We start from the raw sequence: 24,977 nt of genomic DNA on the forward strand, positions 1-24,977 counted from the left end.
GAGATATTGACGTGTTGCCTCTACACTTACTGCCTAGTAGATTACAATTAGTGTCATCATAGATGTGAAGAAGAACGACCAAAAACCAAACTCCATGTAGACCCGAAAAAATCAATGTCTTCAGATACAATGAACAAGAATGTAAACTACATATACTTTTCAATTTTATTGAATAGTTTTTTACCTTTACAGATCAAATTTAAATTGTCTTGCCTAACTAACGTCCACTAATAAAATCAATTATCAACACAAAACTATCTTTATATCTTGACAATATGTTTTAAAAAAAAGAATTTCAACGTAAAAAAATTTAGTGGCCCTGAAAAGGGCCGATTGTATGCAGATGATGATGATGACGTGTATATTTAACCGCCGAAACCATAAAGAGTGCGGCCTTGACGTTTCAAAGCATAGACGACGTCCATGGCGGTGACGGTCTTCCTCTTGGCGTGCTCGGTGTAAGTGACGGCGTCACGGATCACGTTCTCAAGGAACACTTTGAGAACACCACGAGTTTCCTCGTAGATCAATCCGGAGATACGTTTCACTCCACCACGACGAGCCAAACGACGGATGGCTGGCTTGGTGATACCTTGGATGTTATCACGCAAAACCTTGCGATGCCGCTTTGCTCCTCCTTTTCCCAAACCTTTACCTCCCTTTCCGCGACCAGTCATTTTTGCAGATAATAAAGTTCGTACGTCAAACTCAAACGAAGAACAAACTGAGAATGCTTTTCGATTTTTTTTTTTTTTTTTTTTTGGAAGTGGGGAGAGATGAGAAAATCTTCTAAAGACACCCGGTGGAATTGGGTAATGCCGGATTCACTTGATGTGCATACCGACTAAAAACTCATCTCAGTGGTTATCAACCAAAGGTTATAAACCAAAGAAGAAGGAGGATACCCGATGTAGTTGAGGCTACATGGGCGTTGACGCATATAGCGAAGCACGAATATTGTGAATTTAAGAAGAATGTGGAGAGATGAGAAGGCAAGGCCTTCTGAAGCGGTCTGTGGTCTTGCTCTTGTAGTGAACGAGCGAGTTGATAGTTGGGTTTGAGTGGTTTTCTATGGAGAGACGAAGGTTTTTGGAGTATGTTTGGGCGGCAGTAAAAATGGATGGGAGGTTTGTTTCTTTCAGGATTTGTTGATTTCGGATAAACCAGGGGAAGTTTAAGGCAGAGCGCAGGAGGCGCATGTATGTCTTTTGTAATCGTGTTAACTGTTGTGGGGTGGCAGAGCCCCAGATGGGGATTGCGTAGGTACATATGCTACGGATGATAGCGTTGAAGGCGCGGATTTTTGTGGACTGGGAGACGTGAGGGTTGCTAAAGAAAGGTTTTAGCGATATGAAGGCGCCATTGGCTTTACTGCGAACTGAGGTTATGTGTTTGGACCAGGTAAATCTCTTGTCGAAGATGACACCAAGGTATTTGGCAGAGGAGCTCCATTTAATTGGGAGAGATTTTACTATAGGATTTGGAGGGGAGCGCATACGGCGAGAGAAGAAGACTGCTTCAGATTTGGTGTTGTTAATGTCGAATCGCCATTTCCAATACCAATCCAAAACAGTTGGAATAAATTTGTTTAGGTGAGAGGTGCAATGTTGGATGACTTTGGATGTTTCTAGGAAGCCAATATCATCGGCATATTGGACAGTAAGTATTTTATCATCTGTGGGGATGTCGTAGCAATATAGATTGAAGAGTGTAGGTGAGAGTTTGGACCCTTGAGGAACTCCAGAGGTGATTGAGTGAGTGTTTGAGAGAGATTTGCCTACACGGGCGCTGATGGTTCTGTCGGTGAGAAAGGATTTTACTAGACCGATGAGGTAATGTGGAAAGTTGAGCTTGATGAGTTTAAAGATGAGTCCGTCGTGCCAAACTCTGTCGAACGCTTGTTTGCAATCTAGTAGGAGCATGGAGGTATGTTTGCTTTTATTGAGGTTGTCAGCGATGAATTCAGAAACGCGTAGGAGTTGATGGGCTGAGCCATGGCTTTTGCGAAAACCGTGTTGAAAGTCAGGAAGGATATTGTTTTGTGAGATAAATTTGTCGAGGCGAAAAAGAATTATGGATTCTGCTACTTTACTTAATGTGCATAGAAGGCTGATTGGACGATGGTTTGCGGGGTCACTGAGAGATTTTCCTGGCTTTGGTAGAAATATGACAATAGCAGATTTCCAAGCAAGAGGAAAGTATTGAAGACGCATCATGGCATTTATTATGTTGCTGATGGCGACTAGGTGTTTGCGAGGGAGAATCTTTAGTATTTTGTTGTTGATGTTATCATTGCCCGGGGCTTTACGGTTTTTGAGAAGGCGAATTGAATTAAAAACTTCTTTGGGAGAGGTGGGAGGGAAGTTGTTGTCGAGGCTTGTGAAGTTGGAGACTATGTTTGAGACTTTTTTATGAAAAGAGGTGAATTTTTTGAGGCTTGGAAAGGGGGAGCATTGATTTTTAAGGGATTCAGCAAAAATGTTGGCTTTATCTTCATCAAGAGAGAAGGTATTGCCATCCTTGCTGAGTGGTGGAAGGTGAGTTTTCCTGTTTCGAAGAGATCTGATAACTTTCCAACAGCTTTTGGGGTGTTGTTCGGCTTCAGCTATGAATGATTCGAAGGAAGATTTGATAGAGCAGTTTAGGGAGGCTTTTAGTTCTCTTTGTAATGAGTTGAGGAGGCGTTTGTGGTATGAGAGGCGAAATTTTTGCCATTTTTTTCGAGCTTTATTTTTCTTTTTGATGAGACGAAGAATGTAGGGTGATGATCTGTCTCTTTGTGATGGTTTAGTTATATTTGTTGTGGCAAGTTTGACTGAAGTTTGAATTTCTGTAGTTAGAGAGTCAATTGCAGTGTCTAAGTCAGTCTTGGATTTAATCGAAGGGCATTTAAAAGAGGAAGTTTCTAGGATGTATTTCAAATGGGTATAGTCGATTTTTGATTCTATAGGAGGAGAGAGAGATGGGTTCCCTGTTATTTCAAGGTAAACTGGTGAGTGGTCGGAACTGAGTTCAGGAAGTGTCCAGGGATCTTTGTCCAGAATGATGTTTTTGGTCAAAAAGAGGTCTAAGATGCTGGGTTGGTAACGGGGACAAGAAGGGTGGTAAGTTGGTTCTGAAGGGACTTCGATATTGAAATTATGTCGCAGTGAGGCTCTTAATAGAGTGTTTCCTTTTTTATTATTTCGGAGGCATCCCCAAGCTGTATTTGTAGCATTGAGGTCACCTGCGATAATTGTGGGAGAATCGGAGAGAAAAAAGTCCGGGAGATTGGATATATCGCTTTGATTGGGTGAAGAGTAAAGTGCAAAGATGCGAAATGCTTTTCGAGGGAAGTGAGCATTATTTTATAACATCGTGTGGCACACTTCTCCCACCACAATTTCAATCTACCAATCGTGTTGCTAGTTTCCCCTCCCTTTAGCTGCTTATTGAACAGAAGGGTCGAAAGTCCATAAATACAGCATTTTCCCCGCCGTACATCATTGTTTTGTTAGTCTCCGAACTTGCAGCATCGTCATGGCACGTACCAAGCAAACCGCTCGTAAATCCACCGGTGGTAAGGCACCAAGGAAACAACTCGCCACCAAGGCCGCCAGAAAGAGCGCGCCTGCAACTGGTGGAGTGAAAAAACCCCATCGTTACAGGCCAGGAACCGTCGCTCTCCGTGAGATCCGTCGTTATCAGAAGAGCACTGAGCTCCTCATCCGCAAGCTTCCTTTCCAACGTTTGGTCCGTGAGATCGCTCAAGATTTCAAGACCGACTTGCGTTTCCAGAGCTCTGCTGTGATGGCTCTCCAGGAGGCTAGCGAGGCTTACCTCGTCGGTCTCTTCGAAGACACCAACTTGTGCGCCATCCACGCCAAGAGAGTCACCATCATGCCAAAAGACATCCAATTGGCTCGTCGTATCCGAGGAGAACGTGCTTAAATTTTTTACAACAACCTTCAAAAATACAATCGGCCCTTTTCAGGGCCAACACATTTTTTTACGTTGAAATTATTTTGGTTTAACATTATAAAAAATAATTTATTGAGATAAATTTGAAGCATTTTACTTCTAGTTTACAAATATTTTGATATTGTTTATGATCTGTTAGATAAATTATAACTAAATTATCATTTGTATTTTGTAGAAGTCGTTCACTGGTAAATAAAGTTTATTAAAATTTCTTTAAATTAATGGACGTTTTATGAAAATATAAAATTTGGAGGCGTAATCTTTTTTAAAATGTTGTAATTGGATATTTGATGTCTAAATATATTTTATGGAGTTAATGATTAGCTGATCAATTTACTAAAAATTGTAGTTGGATCAACTACAAAAATACTAAAACAACTGCAAAACATCATTCTATCAACTATATTCTTAGTTATTGTAACTACTTTCTTATAGTGAATTCTACTTTTTAAATTGAGTTGAGGACCTATTGTACTAGGCAGAGTACTTAATTGTAGTCAAATCTATTATAATTTTTTGAGTGCAGTTACATTAATTTAATATGTACTTGTAAATTACAGCATTTATCTGACATATTGACTCGAAAAAATAAATAAATTTACTACAAAAAATATTAACAAAAACATGTTTCATCAAAAATAATAGGAGAAAAATTAATGTTGTCTCTAAAGTTCTGAATAAATTTTTATTTTGATTCAATTGTATGATAAAATAATACTTAGTGTAATTTAGCAATTTATTTGTATTTTAATAAAATATTTGTTGAAAGAACAAAACAAACCATTACGTAAAAAATATTTTGTGGCCCTGAAAAGGGCCGTTTGTTATCGATGAGTTGTGAAAATGTTACTGTTATATAACATTCCCTCCTTATTTTTTTGCAACCTTCTTTGCCACTGTCTTTTTGGGTTTTGGTGCAGCTTTCTTTGCGGCAACAGGTGCCTTTGCTTTCTTGGGAGAAGCCTTTGTCACCTTAGGCTTGGCAGTGGTAGACTTGGCCTTTGGTGGTTTGGCTGCAACCTTAGGAGTCTTTTTCTTCTCGGCAACAGCTTTCTTAGCCTTGGCAGCTACAGCCTTTTTCGGAGATGCTACTTTCTTAGCCTTGGATGCAGCAGCTTTGGGTTTAGCTGTAGCAGCCTTCGTTTTTGCCTTGGCCTCAGCTTTGGCGACATTCAATTTGAAGGATCCTGCAGCACCTTTTCCCTTGGTTTGAATAAGCGTCTTGTTGGCAACAGCAGCTTTAAGATACTTCCTGATAAAAGTCGCTTGCTTCTCAACATCAACTGCATAAGTACCAGCAATGTACTTCTTGATGGCTTGTAGAGAAGAACCGCCTTTTTCCTTCAAAGCTGTGATAGCTGCAACTACCATTTCAGATGCTGGTGGGTGAGCCGCTTTTGTGCGAGGTTGCTTCGCCTTAGGAGTTGCCGCCTTCTTAGGGGTTGCAACTGCAGGTACAGCTGGAGATTCTACTTTATCTGCCATTTCGAATAAACGAAATATATTTGTTGAATATTTAAAGAAAAGTTGAATAACTATTCTAATCCTCTCAGTGTAACTGGCAAGTCAGAAATGAAAATTTTCTGTCTGTCTGTGATCTCTAATAGATTTTCTAGGTGATTGCATTTTGTAATCTATACCTTTGAGGTCTAATAATGTATATAGTTGTTATTTCATAAGAATTGACTTAGTAATTAGAAAAATTTAATAAAGGTCCACGTCTAGTAATTCTACCATTCGTGGACGCCGACTTTTTGGAAGGCAGTCTTCAGGGTTGTAATTGACGGATTCTCGGATGTATTTATTGTCATGTTGCTCAGCTTTTTGAAATAACTTGATCGCTATTTCTTTTCCAAATTTGTGAATGCTTGGTAAGTTGAGGTCTTTATGTAATTGTATATTTGTTACAAACCAGGGTGCTCCAGTTATGGTTCTGAGTATTTTATTTTGAATGACTTGTAGTTTGTTAATGTGAGTTTTAGTCGCAGAAATCCAAGTACCAATATTGTGGGTGTAGGCTGGTCGAATGACTGATAGATAAATCATTCTTTTATGATTTATACTAAGGTGAGGATTTCTGAGAAGAGGACCTAGCTTTTGTAGTGCAATGAAGCCAATTTTCTTCATTTCTGATGTATGATGATTCCAGATGAGTCTTTTGTCTATGTGTAGTCCCAGGTATTTTGCAGAATTTTCCCAAGAAATTTCACTGTCTATTACTTCTATTTTGTCAGGAGGTAGTTTGATTCGGTTAGTGTATAAAACAGTTTGTGTTTTGTCTTTGTTAATGGCAATTTTCCATTTGGTAAACCAGTTGATAAAGTTGTTTAAGTTCTGTTGCAGTTTCTCAATGGCTAACTTGGGGCTGCGAGATTGTGATATTACGGCAGTGTCATCCGCAAATAGAGCTGTATGAGAATAAATTTCATTTTCTTGAGGGAAATCATGCGTATATATGTTGTAAAGTACGGGTCCAAGAACAGAACCTTGCGGAACTCCAGATTCTATAGGTTTTCTGGATGAAATGCTGCTGCCAAGTTTAACCTTAAAACTTCTCTCCAGCAGGAATGAGCGTATTATTTTAATGATATTTGTGGAGACGTTTGCTTTTTTCATTTTGAAAATAATTCCTTCATGCCAAACTTTATCAAAAGCTTTGGCCACATCTAGGTATGCTACAGCAGTGCTTTGTTTAAGATAGAACCCCTTATGGATAAGTTCCGTGAGGCGGAGTGTCTGCAAGTTTGTTGAGTGTGCTTTCCGAAAACCAAATTGTTCAGGTGGGATTAGTTGCAAATCATCTATTTGTTCAAGTAGTCTCGAGAGTATCAGCCGTTCTAGTATCTTTGAGAAAGTAGATAGAAGGCTGATTGGACGATGGTTTTGTGGTAGTTTGTGATCTTTTCCTGGTTTTGGGATCGTAATAATGTGAGCCTCCTTCCATTGGGAAGGAAAATAGTTCTGTCTTAGGCAGGCGTTGAAAATGTTTAGCATTTTAACCTTAGCTTTTTGTGGCATGCGTTTTATCGCAAGATTTCTTATGCTATCACCTCCTGGGGATTTCTTGTTCTTAAGGTTTTTTATAATGTTATTTACTTCTTCTAACGTGGCGTGTTTTATTGGTTCAGGTTGTGATTCGTCAATTTGTTGCACAGCTTCGTTGACTTCGGCTTCTAGATTTTCATCCTCTGGTAGTTCATTTAGTTGGCACTGTTTTTCAATACTTTCTGCAAGTATTTCTGCCTTTTCAGAGTCAGAATATCCTATACCTCGTCTTCCTTGGAGTGGCGGAACTGATTGGTGCTTTGTTTTTAAGGATTTAATAAGTTTCCAAAGACCGTCACGATCTGTGTTGAGAATTTGGAGCTTTTCATTCCAGAGGCTACTGTGAAAATCTCTTAGTTTTAATCGGAGTGTGTTGTTTAGTTTTGTAGCTTTATTTGTATCATTTGGATGGCCTGTTCTTTGTGCCTTTTTGCGAGCTTTACGTTTCAATTTTATAAGTTCTCTGATTTCCGTAGGAAGGATGATTATGTTGTTTGTGTTGGCTGTAATTACTTTAGTGCAAGCTTTTTCAGCTTGTATAATTTCATTAGTCAATTTCATTATTTCATCTTCAATTTGTTGAGGAGTTGAAAGTTGGGTAATATTTTCCATATTATTTTTAAGATAATATGTAAAACGATCCCATTGGATGATTGTTTTTGTCATAAGCGGTTTGTCCTGTGGGATGATGGGTAGAGTGACAAAGATAGGGTTGTGATCTGAGCTTAAGTCCTGGATAACTGTTAGATCAAGATCTCCATAAATGTTTTTTGAAATTGCAATGTCAAGAATTTCAGGAGACCCAATAGCACTGTAATGGGTTGGATGTGATGGAATATGAAGTTGAATATCATTATTTTCAAAATAATTTAAAAGTGTTTTTCCGGAGTTGTTTGTGCTGTTACAGTCCCAAATTCGATGTTTCGCATTCAGGTCTCCGAGTAATAAAATTTTGTCATCTGGTTGGAAGAAAAGTTGTAGGTCTTCATCTGTGATATTTTTCTTTGGAGGGCAGTAGGCTGAGATAAGAAAGACAGATCCTGTAGTTGTGTTAATTTCGATAGTCGTATTTTCAATTTGAGATTTCTTAGTTTCTCTAGATGTGTGAGAGATGTGTTTTTTGATTAATATTGCAGTACCTCCGCCTGGTTGTTGTACTCGATCGTTCCTGTAGATGATATAGTTGGGTATGTTAAATGTGTTACCATTTTTTAGCCATGTTTCGCCAATCATCATGACGTCAATATTTTCATCTGACAGGAAGTTCATTAATTCCTGTTTTTTATTTAATACACTGTTTGCATTCCAATAACAAACTTTGAGATGAGTCTGGTGAGCCATTTTTCAAATTTGTGTATTTATTTACTTTGTGTACCTTGAAACATTTTTCCTAATTGCAATGCAAGTTCTTGCATTTGACTGTACATGTTGTTAAATTTGGTGAATAGTTGCGTAAGTGTCATTTCCTCTTGAATTTTTGGTTCACTGATGGTTGGGGATGTTGAGGATTTTGCTACTTCTGCATAGGAAGTAGTTTGCCTTGTCTTATTAGAGTTATGATTTTTAATTTTTGGCCATAATTTACAGCCTTTGTAGGATGCTGTGTGCTCTTCGCCGCAGTTGCAGCATTTTCGAGCCTCAACTTCTTTTTTCTCACATTCATAGGTATGATGTTTACCAGCACAGTATACGCATCGTGGCTGAGCTGTACATCGACTTTGGGCGTGACCAAAACGTTGACATCTATAACACTGACCAACTGTAGCCTTTTGATGTTGGCTCTCAACAGTTATGACTACGTTGACTAGCCTGCTTATTTGATAAATGTGCTTCTCGCTTTTTGGAAGGGTAACCAATACTAATGGAATAGGAGCTTTGTCCTTGCTGCGTCTCATTCTCACCACGACTTGAGGACTGAATCCCAATTCGATGAGTTCCGTCTTAACAATTTCGGGTTCTACTGGTTCAGGGATTCCTCGAAGCACGACATGGAGCAGCTTTTCAGAAGGTAGTTGCCAGGTGTGGTACTCAATTTTCTTTGAGTTAAACAATTTTACAGTGTGACGAAAGTCATCTGAGGTGGCAAGTTCCAATCTGATACCTACAGAGGTTGTCTTTGCTTTGACGAAATTAATTTTAGTTGATTTTAGTAAGGAACTTATGGACATCCATTTTTCTTTGTCATGGATGACAATGGGTGGAATTTTTTCCTTTGGAGGAGCTTGATTTTCATCAGTTTTCTGGTTGTCATTAGTTTCCATCTGAACATCAGGAGGTGTCAGTGTTTTTTGTAAAACATCGTCCGAATCAATATTATCTTGAAGAGCTAAATATCGATTTGAGGTTGGAATGGCTTGTTTCTGTTGAGTGTCTTTCCAAGTTTTAGTAGATTTCTTCCGCTTTCTTGAAGAGAAAGTAGAAACAGTTGATATGACTGATTCGCAAGAAGATATGTCAGATTTTTCGGCATTAATGAGGTCTCTGGCTTCCATTTTTGCAGTGAGGAATGCAATAGTTTTTGACATTTCATTATTTTTTGAGGTGAGGGTCTGAATTTGTTGGTGAAGAGTTTGGATCTCTTCAAGCAAATATTTTTCTCTTCCAAGAGTCTCATTTCCGAGGTGTTGGTTCATCGGAGTATTTTCATGGTCGCTGGTGTTGGCCATGTTATCATTTATTTTTCGGCCGTAAAGCCGATCAAATAGTACTAATGATTTAATACTCAGTTTGCTGGTGAGTATACTAGTCCCTAAGGACTAGTATAGGGATGTGGGTTAGTCCTTAAAAGGACTGATGAACAGAGAAATTCTCTACGTTATAAAAACTTGACTGACTCGTAGCACGGTCGAGACAAGAATGATGAAAATTTTCACAGGCGATCGATGACTTAGTGAAGTACACGGACGGTGAAGAAAGACTACTCCGCTTGTGCGTCGCATGCTGTTCAGAATTTGGGTAACATATGTACTGCTTTACAAAACTTCTTATTAATTTAACTATTAACATTTTTAAATGAGTTTATAAATCACTTTGATTTAAATTGAATACTATTTGTTACTTTAAAGAAAAAGAATTTAATTTTGATAAATATATTATGTGTCGGTAAAATTGTACATATACCAAGACTATATTTTCTATACTGTCTCAAATTATTTTGCAAAAATGTAAAAAAAAAAATTCTAATTACTTTTTTTTATAAATGGAGTTTAACAATCTATACTTTATACTATTAGCATTACTATCAATATATTGTTTAAAAATTTTTAAATTAATTTAGATAGTGAAAAATTACACAAATCAAAAACTAGTTCAAACTCTATGCATCAAACACTGTCAATATTACTTTGAATAATAGGTACCAGTAATGCAAAATTTTTAAACATCAATAATTATTTTTATTACAAGTATACCAACTAATGAACAAATGATAAAATTTTTCAACAAATTTCACATTCCTATATCCACATACAGGAACCCACATTTTAGATTCCACATTCCAAATTCGGAAACAACATTCCTGTTTCCGCATGCAAAATAGTGTATTCTAGATAATACTAACGAATTCCATATTCAAGATTTAACATTTGGACTGACACAGGATCTGGAATGTTAGATCTAAGATATGTGGTCCAGGATAAGGGATGCAGAATGTTTGATTTCTGGATGTGGGATAACGGATATAGCATCAAGGATCTGAGAACAAGGATATGAAATCCGAAATGTGGAATCCCAGATGTGGGGTCTAGAATGTGGCATCAAAGATGTGGGATCCAAGATGTGGGATCCAAGATGTGGGATCCAAGATGTGGGATCCAAGATGTGGGATCCAAGATGTGGGATCCAAGATGTGGGATCCAAGATGTGGGATCCAAGATGTGGGATCCAAGATGTGGGATCCAAGATGTGGGATCCAAGATGTGGGATCCAAGATGTGGGATCCAAGATGTGGGATCCAAGATGTGGGATCCAAGATGTGGGATCCAAGATGTGGGATCCAAGATGTGGGATCCAAGATGTGGGATCCAAGATGTGGGATCCAAGATGTGGGATCCAAGATGTGGGATCCAAGATGTGGGGTCTAGAATGTGGCATCAAAGATGTGGGATCCAAGATGTGGGATCCAAGATGTGGGATCCAAGATGTGGGATCCAAGATGTGGGATCCAAGATGTGGGATCCAAGATGTGGGATCCAAGATGTGGGATCCAAGATGTGGGATCCAAGATGTGGGATCCAAGATGTGGGATCCAAGATGTGGGATCCAAGATGTGGGATCCAAGATGTGGGATCCAAGATGTGGGATCCAAGATGTGGGATCCAAGATGTGGGATCCAAGATGTGGGATCCAAGATGTGGGATCCAAGATGTGGGATCCAAGATGTGGGATCCAAGATGTGGGATCCAAGATGTGGGATCCAAGATGTGGGATCCAAGATGAGGGATCCAAGATGTGGGATCCAAGATGTGGGATCCAAGATGTGGGATCCAAGATGTGGGATCCAAGATGTGGGATCCAAGATGTGGGATCCAAGATGTGGGATCCAAGATGTGGGATCCAAGATGTGGGATCCAAGATGTGGGATCCAAGATGTGGGATCCAAGATGTGGGATCCAAGATGTGGGATCCAAGATGTGGGATCCAAGATGTGGGATCCAAGATGTGGGATCCAAGATGTGGGATTCAAGATGTGGGATTCAAGATGTGGGATCCAAGATGTGGGATCCAAGATGTGGGATCCAAGATGTGGGATCCAAGATGTGGGATCCAAGATGTGGGATCCAAGATGTGGGATCCAAGATGTGGGATCCAAGATGTGGGATCCAAGATGTGGGATCCAAGATGTGGGATCCAAGATGTGGGATCCAAGATGTGGGATCCAAGATGTGGGATCCAAGATGTGGGATCCAAGATGTGGGATCCAAGATGTGGGATCCAAGATGTGGGATCCAAGATGTGGGATCCAAGATGTGGGATCCAAGATGTGGGATCCAAGATGTGGGATCCAAGATGTGGGATCCAAGATGTGGGATCCAAGATGTGGGATCCAAGATGTGGGATCCAAGATGTGGGATCCAAGATGTGGGATCCAAGATGTGGGATCCAAGATGTGGGATCCAAGATGTGGGATCCAAGATGTGGGATCCAAGATGTGGGATCCAAGATGTGGGATCCAAGATGTGGGATCCAAGATGTGGGATCCAAGATGTGGGATCCAAGATGTGGGATCCAAGATGTGGGATCCAAGATGTGGGATCCAAGATGTGGGATCCAAGATGTGGGATCCAAGATGTGGGATCCAAGATGTGGGATCCAAGATGTGGGATCCAAGATGTGGGATCCAAGATGTGGGATCCAAGATGTGGGATCCAAGATGTGGGATCCAAGATGTGGGATCCAAGATGTGGGATCCAAGATGTGGGATCCAAGATGTGGGATCCAAGATGTGGGATCCAAGATGTGGGATCCAAGATGTGGGATCCAAGATGTGGGATCCAAGATGTGGGATCCAAGATGTGGGATCCAAGATGTGGGATCCAAGATGTGGGATCCAAGATGTGGGATCCAAGATGTGGGATCCAAGATGTGGGATCCAAGATGTGGGATCCAAGATGTGGGATCCAAGATGTGGGATCCAAGATGTGGGATTCAAGATGTGGGATTCAAGATGTGGGATCCAAGATGTGGGATCCAAGATGTGGGATCCAAGATGTGGGATCCAAGATGTGGGATCCAAGATGTGGGATCCAAGATGTGGGATCCAAGATGTGGGATCCAAGATGTGGGATCCAAGATGTGGGATCCAAGATGTGGGATCCAAGATGTGGGATCCAAGATGTGGGATCCAAGATGTGGGATCCAAGATGTGGGATCCAAGATGTGGGATCCAAGATGTGGGATCCAAGATGTGGGATCCAAGATGTGGGATCCAAGATGTGGGATCCAAGATGTGGGATCCAAGATGTGGGATCCAAGATGTGGGATCCAAGATGTGGGATCCAAGATGTGGGATCCAAGATGTGGAATCCAAGATGTGGGATCCAAGTTGTGGGATCCAAGATGTGGGATCCAAGATGTGGGATCCAAGATGTGGGATCCAAGCTGTGGGATCCAAGATGTGGGATCCAAGATGTGGGATCCAAGATGTGGGATCCAAGATGTGGGTTCCTGAATGTGGTAATTTTGATGAATCATTATCTTCAATAGGGGCAACCAATTCATCTGATTCGATCTCTGAAGTTTTGGTTTTTTTATTAATTATATTTTCAATTTTTGTATTCGTGGACTTACTGGGTCTAGTAATTTTAAAATCTATCTCGTCAACAATAACTTCGCGAGCAGTGATAAATTTACTACTATTTACATCCTATAGTTTATAACCGCTAGGCTCATATCCCACCAGGATGAATTTAAAGGATCTATGGTAAAATTTTCTTTTTCTACTCTTTTCTAAAACATATGCAGTGGATCCAAAAACCCTTAAATGATCCATCTTAGGCTTTTTATCATGCCATAATTCATATGGTGTTTTGTCATTGGGCAACGCTTTAGTTGGTAATATATTAGTTAAATAAGTGGCTGTTAAAACAGACTGACCCCAAAATGTTTTTGTAAATCTTAAGGGATTACCATTGCGTGTGCTTTTTCAACCAATGTTCGGTTCATTCTTTCTGCGACACCATTTTGTTGTGGGGTATAAGTCACGGTCAAATGATGACTGATTCCTTTTTCTTTACAAAATTTTTGGAATTGGTGGGATAAATATTCTCCCCCATTGTCACAATAAAGTTTAACAATTTTTAGATTGAATTGTGCTTCACACTTAGGAACAAAATCTTTAAATGCTTCTAAAACGTCTTATTTTTGAGTTAATAAATAGGTCACTGTTTAGTGGGTGTATTCATCTATAAAATTTACAAAGTAATTTTTGTTATTTATGGTTCTTGGGGTAATTGGCCCACATACATCAGTATGAATTATATACAGTGACCTATTTATGAATGTTCTATCTTTTTGTTCAGAAAAAGGGAGACAGGTTTGTTTAGAGTAAATGCAAGTTTCACAAAGTGAATTTGTCGGATTTAAATTGCTAATGTGAGTAACATCATCTGAATTTTTTGCTGACTCTGGGGTGTCCCAGGGTTCTACACTGGGTCCCCTTCTGTTTTTACTATACATAAATGATATTCAGTTTTGTTTTCAATTTTCCAATTTTCTATTATTTGCAGATGACTTAAAGATTTATCGTATAACTGATTGTTTGAATGATTTTGTCAAACTGCAGGCTGACCTTGATAAGCTTTTTGTTTGGTGTGAACATAATGGTATGCCATTGAATATTAATAAATGTAATGTTATTTCCTACTCTAAAAAAAATACTAAAAACTTATATTTATTCTATTGATAATAACCCGCTTTCGAGAGTATATCAGGTTCGTGATTTAGGTATTCTTTTAACTTCTGATCTATCTTTTGATGTGCACATCTCCCATGTTGTTAGTAGATCTCTAAAAATAATGGGTTTTGTGACGCGTAATTCCAAGTATTTCCACAGACTGTCCACTCTGAGAATTCTTTATTTTTCTTTAATTAGACCAATATTGGAATATTGTTCATTAATCTGGTTTCCATACGCGAGTGTTCACATTCTTAGACTTGAGCGAGTACAAGATCGTTTTTTGCGTTTTATAGCTAGACAACTTAATGTTTACTTTGATTATTATATTCATGATTATGATAGTCTACGAACACAGTTTAGAATTCCTAAGATTGAATAAAAATTTATATTTACTGATCTTTTTTTTCTGTTTAAAATAATTAATGGAATTATTATATGTCCATCTTTATTGTTTTTGATTAATTTTTCTGCACCAATACGACGTTTGCGATGTGTATCTCCTTTTTATAGTTCATTTCATAGAACGAATTACTGTAATAATTCAGTTTTCAACAGACTTAGTTTTGAGGGTAATTTTTATTCCGAAAGATTGGATTTTTTCAATAATAATGTTACGGCTTTTGTCACATCTTTACGTAATTTACTTTATAATGATAATTGAAATTTTTTGTTGTACTCTTTTTTCTTACCGATTTACCTCTTAACTTGATTGATGATTAACTTTGATGTTTAACATTTAACATTTGGCGATATACTTTTAGTTTATACATATGTAAATCTTAAAGGGTCTTAATTGTTACCCGTATATGTCATGAATAAATAAATAAATAAACATCATCCGATAAATTTTACTTTTTAATTTGACAAAATTTGTCAGAACTAATATGGCCTGAACGTTCGTGCCACAACTTGTAATTAACATTAGTTTTAGTACTCACATTTGCATAATTTCCATAGACATTTTGAGAAAGATTAAACTTTCCAGTGAATCCTTGATTAGTCGTAATTCCTATTGAGCCTCTTCTTGTTGCACTTATTGCCGTGTCACTTTTAGCTACAGATAATTTTAATGGTGGAAGTAGTGTTTCACAGTTTTCAAATACATCACAGCGATTGATTATATGATGGGTTGCACCAGAATCCAATATGAAAGCGATCTCACCTGTACCTTGTTTAGGCAGAAAAGAACTGTCTAACAGGAGTATTTTGGATTTCATTCATTTTCTTAAAATAATAGCAATCCCTTTTGATATGTTTGGTACAACCACAATGTTCGCATTTTTGAATTGTCGATTTAGCGTTGTTTTTGTGAAAATTCGGATTTTTAAAATTCTTTTGTTTATTAAATTTTGCTTTGAAATTGTTGTGGTTCTTTTTTGTTTGATGAAATGCTTGATTTTGCGATGATTTAGAAGACGAACCTTTTTGAGTGTATAATACTTTGGGACTTGTATTATTGTCTGCTTTCAATTTCACCTCATGATCAAGTAATCGTGTTTTAACAAAAGAAAGGTTTAGGTTATTTTCAGATAAAGTCTCAAGGGCAGTAATAACACCATCATAGGTATTTAGTAGTGTTAGTAGTAGATGTGATACTTTATCCATTTCATCTAAACGTGCACCAGCAGATATGAGTTCTGCTATAATTTCATCAAAGCGTGAATAATGATCCAAAAGATTTTTATCAGTCTTCAATTTCAAATTTAATAATTGTTTTCGAAGGGCAAGTTGCGTGGCAAGGCTTCGCCATTCATAAATGCTTGTCGAGATTCGTGAAGATGTTTTTTGCAAATTCCTCATCTTTTGCAAAATTTAAAAAAGTGTCACTCACGTATTGGATTATTGTATTTTTAGCAATCATATTTTTTTTATTCCAAGCATCTGTGATCCGTTCGGGAATGTCTCTGTCAATTACTTCGAGAACAGCGAGAACAGTTAATTCGGCCAAAAGTGATTTTATGCGAAATTTCCACACACTGTATCGGTCTCCATTGAATGCTTGAATGTTCCTTTTGTTGTGTGAATTATCCATTGTTTATTAGAGTTTTATAAATTAAGTACTATCACAAATCACTATCAGAATTCTACACTTTGTCTATAATAACACTTTTACGTACACTGAGCCCATAACCTATTGAAGGTTATGCACTTAAATAAAAAAAAGAACAAATTTTATTTAAATTTTATTTTATTTAATGTTCTCTATTACACGTTCTGAAATCAACTAACTAATAATACAAGAGAAAATTAGGTATAAACTACAAAGGTACAAAATACAAAAAAAACATCTGGTGAAGGGTTTTTCCCTTTTATGACCGCAGGTACAAAAGTAAATTAGTTTTTATTATTTCGAATTCCGAGGGGCCGTTCACTCTCGAATCAGTAGTTTTTAATGCTTGAAATCAACATTTAGATAACTCTACATAATTCACATTTTAATGAAATCATGTTCTTATTTCTGAAATAAGAATAATTGAATGCGAATCATTTTTATATATTACAATCATTTAGATTAAAAAGGAATCACTGTGTGAAGAAAATTTAAGTATGCTAAAGAAGTGAATCAAGCTGTTTAATCTGGGAATCAAGCCACTAAGGTGCGAGTCACCGCGTTTTGAAGCGAATCAGTTTATTTACGAAGTGAGTCAAGGCAAGCAAAAAGTAATCACATCGCCAATGTAAGATATAGACGCGTTAGGGTGCAGTCCCAGGTGAGCAGAAAACCGAAAGCAGAAAACGCTTTTCATGAGAGTGTAAAGGACAGAAGATAGCGCTATCCTTCACACTCTCAAGAAAAGCGTTTTCTGCTTTTAGTAATTCTGCTCACATGCGACTGCACCCTTAAACGACAATGAAATCTATGGTGGACTTAGCCTTACATAGCATGCTTTATTTATATCTGAATAAATATAAACGTATTTGTTTAATATCCTCCTATTTCATTATGTGAATTAAAAGACAGGAATAATTATTCAATTAAAATATTTGAAAAGAAAAACAAATTAAAAAATAGATTTTGACTGCTGGTTTAAATTGAAAATTATAAATAAAATTTAACAGAATATAAAAAATTAAAAGATTATTTACAATTGGGTAATATTTTTAATTTAGAAAAAAAATCCAGAATGTGGGATACAGAATGTGGGATACAGAATGTGGGATACAGAATGTGGGATACAGAATGTGGGATACAGAATGTGGGATACAGAATGTGGGATACAGAATGTGGGATACAGAATGTGGGATCCAGAATGTGGGATCCAGAATGTGGGATCCAGAATGTGGGATCCAGAATGTGGGATCCAGAATGTGGGATCCAGAATGTGGGATCCAGAATGTGGGATCCAGAATGTGGGATCCAGAATGTGGGATCCAGAATGTGGGATCCAGAATGTGGGATCCAGAATGTGGGATCCAGAATGTGGGATCCAGAATGTGGGATCCAGAATGTGGGATCCAGAATGTGGGATCCAGAATGTGGGATCCAGAATGTGGGATCCAGAATGTGGGATCCAGAATGTGGGATCCAGAATGTGGGATCCAGAATGTGGGATCCAGAATGTGGGATCCAGAATGTGGGATCCAGAATGTGGGATCCAGAATGTGGGATCCAGAATGTGGGATCCAGAATGTGGGATCCAGAATGTGGGATCCAGAATGTGGGATCCAGAATGTGGGATCCAGAATGTGGGATCCAGAATGTGGGATCCAGAATGTGGGATCCAGAATGTGGGATCCAGAATGTGGGATCCAGAATGTGGGATCCAGAATGTGGGATCCAGAATGTGGGATCCAGAATGTGGGATCCAGAATGTGGGATCCAGAATGTGGGATCCAGAATGTGGGATCCAGAATGTGGGATCCAGAATGTGGGATCCAGAATGTGGGATCCAGAATGTGGGATCCAGAATGTGGGATCCAGAATGTGGGATCCAGAATGTGGGATCCAGAATGTGGGATCCAGAATGTGGGATCCAGAATGTGGGATCCAGAATGTGGGATCCAGAATGTGGGATCCAGAATGTGGGATCCAGAATGTGGGATCCAGAATGTGGGATCCAGAATGTGGGATCCAGAATGTGGGATCCAGAATGTGGGATCCAGAATGTGGGATCCAGAATGTGGGATCCAGAATGTGGGATCCAGAATGTGGGATCCAGAATGTGGGATCCAGAATGTGGGATCCAGAATGTGGGATCCAGAATGTGGGATCCAGAATGTGGGATCCAGAATGTGGGATCCAGAATGTGGGATCCAGAATGTGGGATCCAGAATGTGGGATCCAGAATGTGGGATCCAGAATGTGGGATCCAGAATGTGGGATCCAGAATGTGGGATCCAGAATGTGGGATCCAGAATGTGGGATCCAGAATGTGGGATCCAGAATGTGGGATCCAGAATGTGGGATCCAGAATGTGGGATCTAGAATGTGGGATCTAGAATGTGGGATCTAGAATGTGGGATCTAGAATGTGGGATCTAGAATGTGGGATCTAGAATGTGGGATCTAGAATGTGGGATCTAGAATGTGGGATCTAGAATGTGGGATCTAGAATGTGGGATCTAGAATGTGGGATCTAGAATGTGGGATCTAGAATGTGGGATCTAGAATGTGGGATCTAGAATGTGGGATCTAGAATGTGGGATCTAGAATGTGGGATCTAGAATGTGGGATCTAGAATGTGGGATCTAGAATGTGGGATCTAGAATGTGGGATCTAGAATGTGGGATCTAGAATGTGGGATCTAGAATGTGGGATCTAGAATGTGGGATCTAGAATGTGGGATCTAGAATGTGGGATCTAGAATGTGGGATCTAGAATGTGGGATCTAGAATGTGGGATCTAGAATGTGGGATCTAGAATGTGGGATCTAGAATGTGGGATCTAGAATGTGGGATCTAGAATGTGGGATCTGGAATGTGGGATCTAGAATGTGGGATCTAGAATGTGGGATCTAGAATGTGGGATCTAGAATGTGGGATCTAGAATGTGGGATCTAGAATGTGGGATCTAGAATGTGGGATCTAGAATGTGGGATCTAGAATGTGGGATCTAGAATGTGGGATCTAGAATGTGGGATCTAGAATGTGGGATCTAGAATGTGGGATCTAGAATGTGGGATCTAGAATGTGGGATCTAGAATGTGGGATCTAGAATGTGGGATCTAGAATGTTGGATCCAGAATGTGAGATCCATAATGTATAATCCATAATGTGGGATCCTAATTGTGGGATATAAAATGTGGCATCCAAGATGCAGGATCTTCGATGTGGGATGGAGGATGCAGGATCCAAGATCCTACAATCTATATCCTATAGTCTATATCCTACAGTATAGACACGTGCATTCAAATGTAAAGGCACATGTCCTCTTTTTCAATGAAAATCTCAGGTGTCCTTTTGTTCCAATAGGGTGCTTATTAAGTATAGAGTCAATTAAATATAGAAACTTTTCGTTTGTAGCAGCTGAGTATTTCCTTGATTTCTCTATTTACAGTTTTTACTATGAAGCATTGTGAACTTCAGTATCTTAATAATAAAACTAATTATTGTTATATAATTAAAATTGAGCTGAAGAACTTAACGTTAATTGTTTAACGGTTACAAAAACCAATTTATTAAAGTTTGTTCAAATTTTAATCATTAGCAATCGAAAGAGTATGAAAAAATGTGTCGGAATCCATGAGTTTCATTCCAAATTTGATGTCGGAAAGTTATAAAAAATCAAAATCAAAATTAATTTAACCTTTCTTAAACGTTAACGATCGCGTTAACGGGTGTTAATTAAAGTTTGTTTTCATATCTTTCCGACATCAAATTTGGAATAAAACTCATGAATTCCGACACATTTTTTTATGCTCTTTCGATTGGTAATGATTAAAATTTGAACAAATTTTAATTAACACCCGTTAACGCGATCGTTAACGTTTAAGAAGCCATAACTTCTTCAATATTTTGATTTTTCATATCTTTCCGACATCAAATTTGGAATAAAACTCATGGATTCCGACACATTTTTTCATGCTCTTTCGATTGGTAATGATTAAAATTTGAACAAACTTTAATAAATTGGTTTTTGTAACCGTTAAACAATTAACGTTATGTTCTTCAGCTCAATATAATTAAATAGGAATGAATTGTTTTACAGATCAAAAGAAATTCCTTCGTATAAAACGAGTGGTGGCCCTGAAAAGGGCCGTTTGTTAACAATCATCATTTGAAAATGTCATAAGAATAACATTTTCACCTTCTTACTTCTTGGCAACCTTCTTTGCCGCGGGCTTTTTTGCTTTTGGTGCTGCAGCTTTCTTCGGGGAAGCTTTTGCCTTTTTTGGAGCAGCTTTAGTGGTTTTAGGTTTGGCAGCGGTGGATTTTGCCTTTGGTGGTTTTGCCGCAACTTTCGGGGTCTTCTTCTTTTCGGCAACAGCTTTCTTGGTCTTGGCTGCCACAGCCTTTTTCGGAGAAGCTGCTTTCTTAGCCTTAGGAGCAGCAGCTTTGGGTTTAGCAGCAGGAGTCTTAGCCTTGGGCTTAGTTTTACCTTCAGCCTTGGTGACGTTCAATTTGAAGGATCCTGCAGCTCCTTTTCCTTTAGTTTGGATCAAGGCCTTATTGGCAACTGCAGCTTTGAGGTACTTTCTGATGAAAGGGGCTTGCTTCTCGACATCGACTTTGTAGGTGGCAGCGATGTATTTCTTGATGGCTTGCAGGGAAGAGCCACCTCTTTCCTTCAAAGATGCGATGGCTGCATTAACCATCTCGGATGCTGGTGGATGACTGGCTTTAGCGCGTGGCTTTTTTGCCTTTGCAGCTGCAGCCTTTTTAGGAGTTGCAACTGCAGGCGCAGCTGGTGATTCTACTTTATCAGTCATTTCGATAATGAAACTATTCGAAAAAAAGTTTAAGAACTCTTAAGATACTCTCGACGCAACTGGTGAGACAGTAGTAATAATTTTTTCAGTCGATCGGTGACCTATTGAATTGCACGGACGGTGAAGAAAGTCCCCTGAGCTCTTAGGCCGCTTGCCGTTCGAATTCTTCATAACTTGGGAACGACATTCAAAATATTTGTCAACTTTTAAGTGTTAATGCTTTGACATATTGTTGTAAATATCTTGAATTTCAATTTTACGATTATTGTACTTTTTGACTTATAAAAAATACATTATATTTTTATACCATTTTTCGGTAAAATTTAGCATTTTTCGAAGCTCTGCTTTCAGCTGTCAGGCGTATCAAATTTCGAAAATTATAAATAATAAGTCAACAAATTCTTTTATTAAAAATTTAATTTTTCAAATCAATTCTCTATTTATTTCTCGTTATGGATATTTAATTTATTTTTTTGTTAACAGTAAACTGAAGGTCTTACGAGTTGTTAAAGTTGAGCATCAGTTCTAACTTTTGAAATGGAAAGCAAACGTTCAGAGTGGATGTCTTGATCAATAATGAAAAAATTAAAAAATTGTGTTAGCATTGTTATATGTATATTTATAAATTTTAAACATGTTTTTTGATGAGAAATTTAATTTTAACTATAGACGCAAGAACTGCAAAAATATTTTCGCGCGTCACGATTATAACTCCAATATATTTACTACTTTTAGCATATATACATATACTAATGAATAGAATGAATTTTAAAAGTGCATTTTTTAGTGTAATATAGTATATTTTATATTATTTGTAGTTTTAGTTTAAGTTTGTATTTAAATATTTATTAATTAAATAACAAATATAAACATATCGTCTAAATAATACAGCGTTGCCACAAAAAGATAACTTTTAAATTCCATGACTTTTCCAGGTTTTCTAGACCATTTTAAAAAAAATCTTAAATTTGAATATAAAATTGTTTTGATAAATGTTTAACTAGTTTTGACAAAAAATAAAAAATATTTTTATTAATAACGATGGGGAGCAATAATAACTTATTATTAGATTAACAAGTAACATAATAAATGCAATGAATAAATAATAATAATGAATTAAATTTTTAATTAATAATAAATTATAGTTACTTTAAATTTCATTTCAAAATAAGTGTTATTAAAATTAATTGTAATCTTGAAATGAAATAAGCAGCATCATTTCTATTACACAACATTAATTGTAATAAATACTATTATATTTGTAATTAATTAAATACTTCTATTTAATTTGTTTTACAAAGAAATAAAAAAATTTATTTAGTATTTAAAACTTTTAAAAATTTTAAGACAAATTATTGTAAAACTATAAAAGTAAAAAACTATTGTTAAAAGAGATATCTATGTTGAATTTAAATCGTTTATATTTACTTCGAGAAATCTGGACTCTTTTCTGGATATAATAATCAAAATACAAAAAGAAAACATGATAAATTTTTAATTTTATAAAACATACCTAAAATAATTATGTAATTATTAGATTCCTTTCTAGAAATGTATGTCTTATAAATTTAAAAACTTACTGTAACATGTTATGTATAAAGAAAATTGTGAGCAATATTAATTTTAACCTTTTCCTTACTTATATTTATAAAGATTACTAATGTCCACTAGAAAGATAGGGTGGCGAGCAGGTTTTAGAAATTTCGTCTTTTCCCTTAATGGAAAAAAAATCTGTGTTTCTTACAAATATATACTAATATAAATTGAAAATATAAAATTATAATTAAATAAAAAATAAAATATATACTGAAAAATACTAAGATTTGACTGCCAGAAACTATACTCTGCCTGATAATATAGGTTCTCAACCAGGGTGGCAGCAAAATTTTATTTTCAAACTTCTCTGACTAAATAACTTTTTAATTATTTAATATTCTGCATTGCTGATTGAAATTTTTATAATGCTTTTTAAGTAACAACTTTATTCATAAAGGAAAAGATAAGACAATTAGAAATTGTTTAATAACAAAATTTTATTATATTTAAAACTTTTATTATAAAAAAATAAATACTTTGAAAAATGAATAATCTGACGGCACCATTATAATGAGCTATATTACAAAAATGTCTAAATAAAAAAAACTGAATTGACATTTATATATCAAAGTTTTTTAATTTGTGGTTTCTTTTAATCAAAATTCCCTCATTTCCAGTTTTTCCCTGACATGCGACAACCCTGCAACTGATTTTAAAAAGTTGTGAGTAATAAATGAAACTAAATAAGTAAACAAACTTTAAAAACATTTAATACTATCTGAAATGAACAAGAATATTTCAACGTAAAAAAATGTGTTGGCCCTGAAAAGGGCCGATTGTGTTTGGAAGGTGTTGTAAAAAATTTAAGCACGTTCTCCTCGGATACGACGAGCCAATTGGATGTCTTTTGGCATGATGGTGACTCTCTTGGCGTGGATGGCGCACAAGTTGGTGTCTTCGAAGAGACCGACGAGGTAAGCCTCGCTAGCCTCCTGGAGAGCCATCACAGCAGAGCTCTGGAAACGCAAGTCGGTCTTGAAATCTTGAGCGATCTCACGGACCAAACGTTGGAAAGGAAGCTTGCGGATGAGGAGCTCAGTGCTCTTCTGATAACGACGGATCTCACGGAGAGCGACGGTTCCTGGCCTGTAACGATGGGGTTTTTTCACTCCACCAGTTGCAGGCGCGCTCTTTCTGGCGGCCTTGGTGGCGAGTTGTTTCCTTGGTGCCTTACCACCGGTGGATTTACGAGCGGTTTGCTTGGTACGTGCCATGACGATGCTGTAAGTTCGGAGACTAACAAAACAATGATGTACGGCGGGGAAAATGCTGTATTTATGGACTTTCGACCCTTCTGTTCAATAAGCAGCTAAAGGGAGGGGAAACTAGCAACACGATTGGTAGATTGAAATTGTGGTGGGAGATGTGTGCCACACGATGTTATAAAATAATGCTTACTTCCCTGGAAAAGCATTCTCAGTTTGTTCTTCGTTCGAGTTTGACGTACGAACTTTATTATCTGCAAAAATGACTGGTCGCGGAAAGGGAGGTAAAGGTTTGGGAAAAGGAGGAGCAAAGCGGCATCGCAAAGTTTTGCGTGATAACATCCAAGGTATCACCAAGCCAGCCATCCGTCGTTTGGCTCGTCGTGGTGGAGTGAAACGTATCTCCGGATTGATCTACGAGGAAACTCGTGGTGTTCTCAAAGTGTTCCTTGAGAACGTGATCCGTGACGCCGTCACTTACACCGAGCACGCCAAGAGGAAGACTGTCACCGCCATGGACGTCGTCTATGCTTTGAAACGTCAAGGCCGCACCCTTTACGGTTTCGGCGGTTAAATATACACGTCATCATCATCTGCATACAATCGGCCCTTTTCAGGGCCACCAAATTTTTTTACGTTGAAATTCTTTTTTTTAAAACATATTGTCAAGATATAAAGAGAGTTTTGTGTTGATAATTTATTCTATTAGTGGACGTTAGTTAGGCAAGACAATTTAAATTTGATCTGTAAAGGTAAAAAACTATTCAATAAAATTGAAAAGTATATGTAGTTTACATTCTTGTTCATTGTATCTGAAGACATTGATTTTTTCGGGTCTACATGGAGTTTGGTTTTTGGTCGTTCTTCTTCACATCTATGATGACACTAATTGTAATCTACTAGGCAG

At 37.5% G+C, this 24,977-nt stretch overlaps 4 protein-coding genes across 4 annotated transcripts; 1 reads left to right on the forward strand and 3 right to left on the reverse strand.

Moving 5' to 3' along the window:
- Window positions 1-320: 320 nt before the first annotated feature.
- Window positions 321-712, reverse strand: LOC127284140 (histone H4). The gene has a single exon (XM_051309441.1). The coding sequence runs from the start codon at window positions 675-677 to the stop codon at window positions 366-368; it is 312 nt and encodes a 103-aa protein (XP_051165398.1). The 5' UTR covers window positions 678-712; the 3' UTR covers window positions 321-365.
- Window positions 713-3,480: 2,768 nt separating this feature from the next.
- On the forward strand, window positions 3,481-24,859 carry LOC127284143 (histone H3-like). The gene is made up of 2 exons (XM_051309443.1): window positions 3,481-3,848; window positions 24,317-24,859. Exons 1-2 carry the CDS (start codon window positions 3,520-3,522, stop codon window positions 24,642-24,644), a joined length of 657 nt encoding a protein of 218 aa, XP_051165400.1. The 5' UTR covers window positions 3,481-3,519; the 3' UTR covers window positions 24,645-24,859.
- On the reverse strand, window positions 20,612-21,328 carry LOC127284129 (histone H1C-like). Its single transcript, XM_051309428.1, has one exon. It carries the CDS (start codon window positions 21,267-21,269, stop codon window positions 20,652-20,654), a length of 618 nt encoding a protein of 205 aa, XP_051165385.1. The 5' UTR covers window positions 21,270-21,328; the 3' UTR covers window positions 20,612-20,651.
- Window positions 23,622-24,130, reverse strand: LOC127284130 (histone H3). The gene has a single exon (XM_051309429.1). It carries the CDS (start codon window positions 24,077-24,079, stop codon window positions 23,669-23,671), a length of 411 nt encoding a protein of 136 aa, XP_051165386.1. The 5' UTR covers window positions 24,080-24,130; the 3' UTR covers window positions 23,622-23,668.
- Window positions 24,860-24,977: the final 118 nt, after the last annotated feature.

This window comes from Leptopilina boulardi, unplaced genomic scaffold (assembly GCF_019393585.1).
Source record: "Leptopilina boulardi isolate dan_hultmark-lab unplaced genomic scaffold, ZJU_Lbou_2.1 LbouV2_318, whole genome shotgun sequence".
Classification (NCBI taxonomy): Eukaryota; Metazoa; Arthropoda; class Insecta; order Hymenoptera; family Figitidae; genus Leptopilina; species Leptopilina boulardi.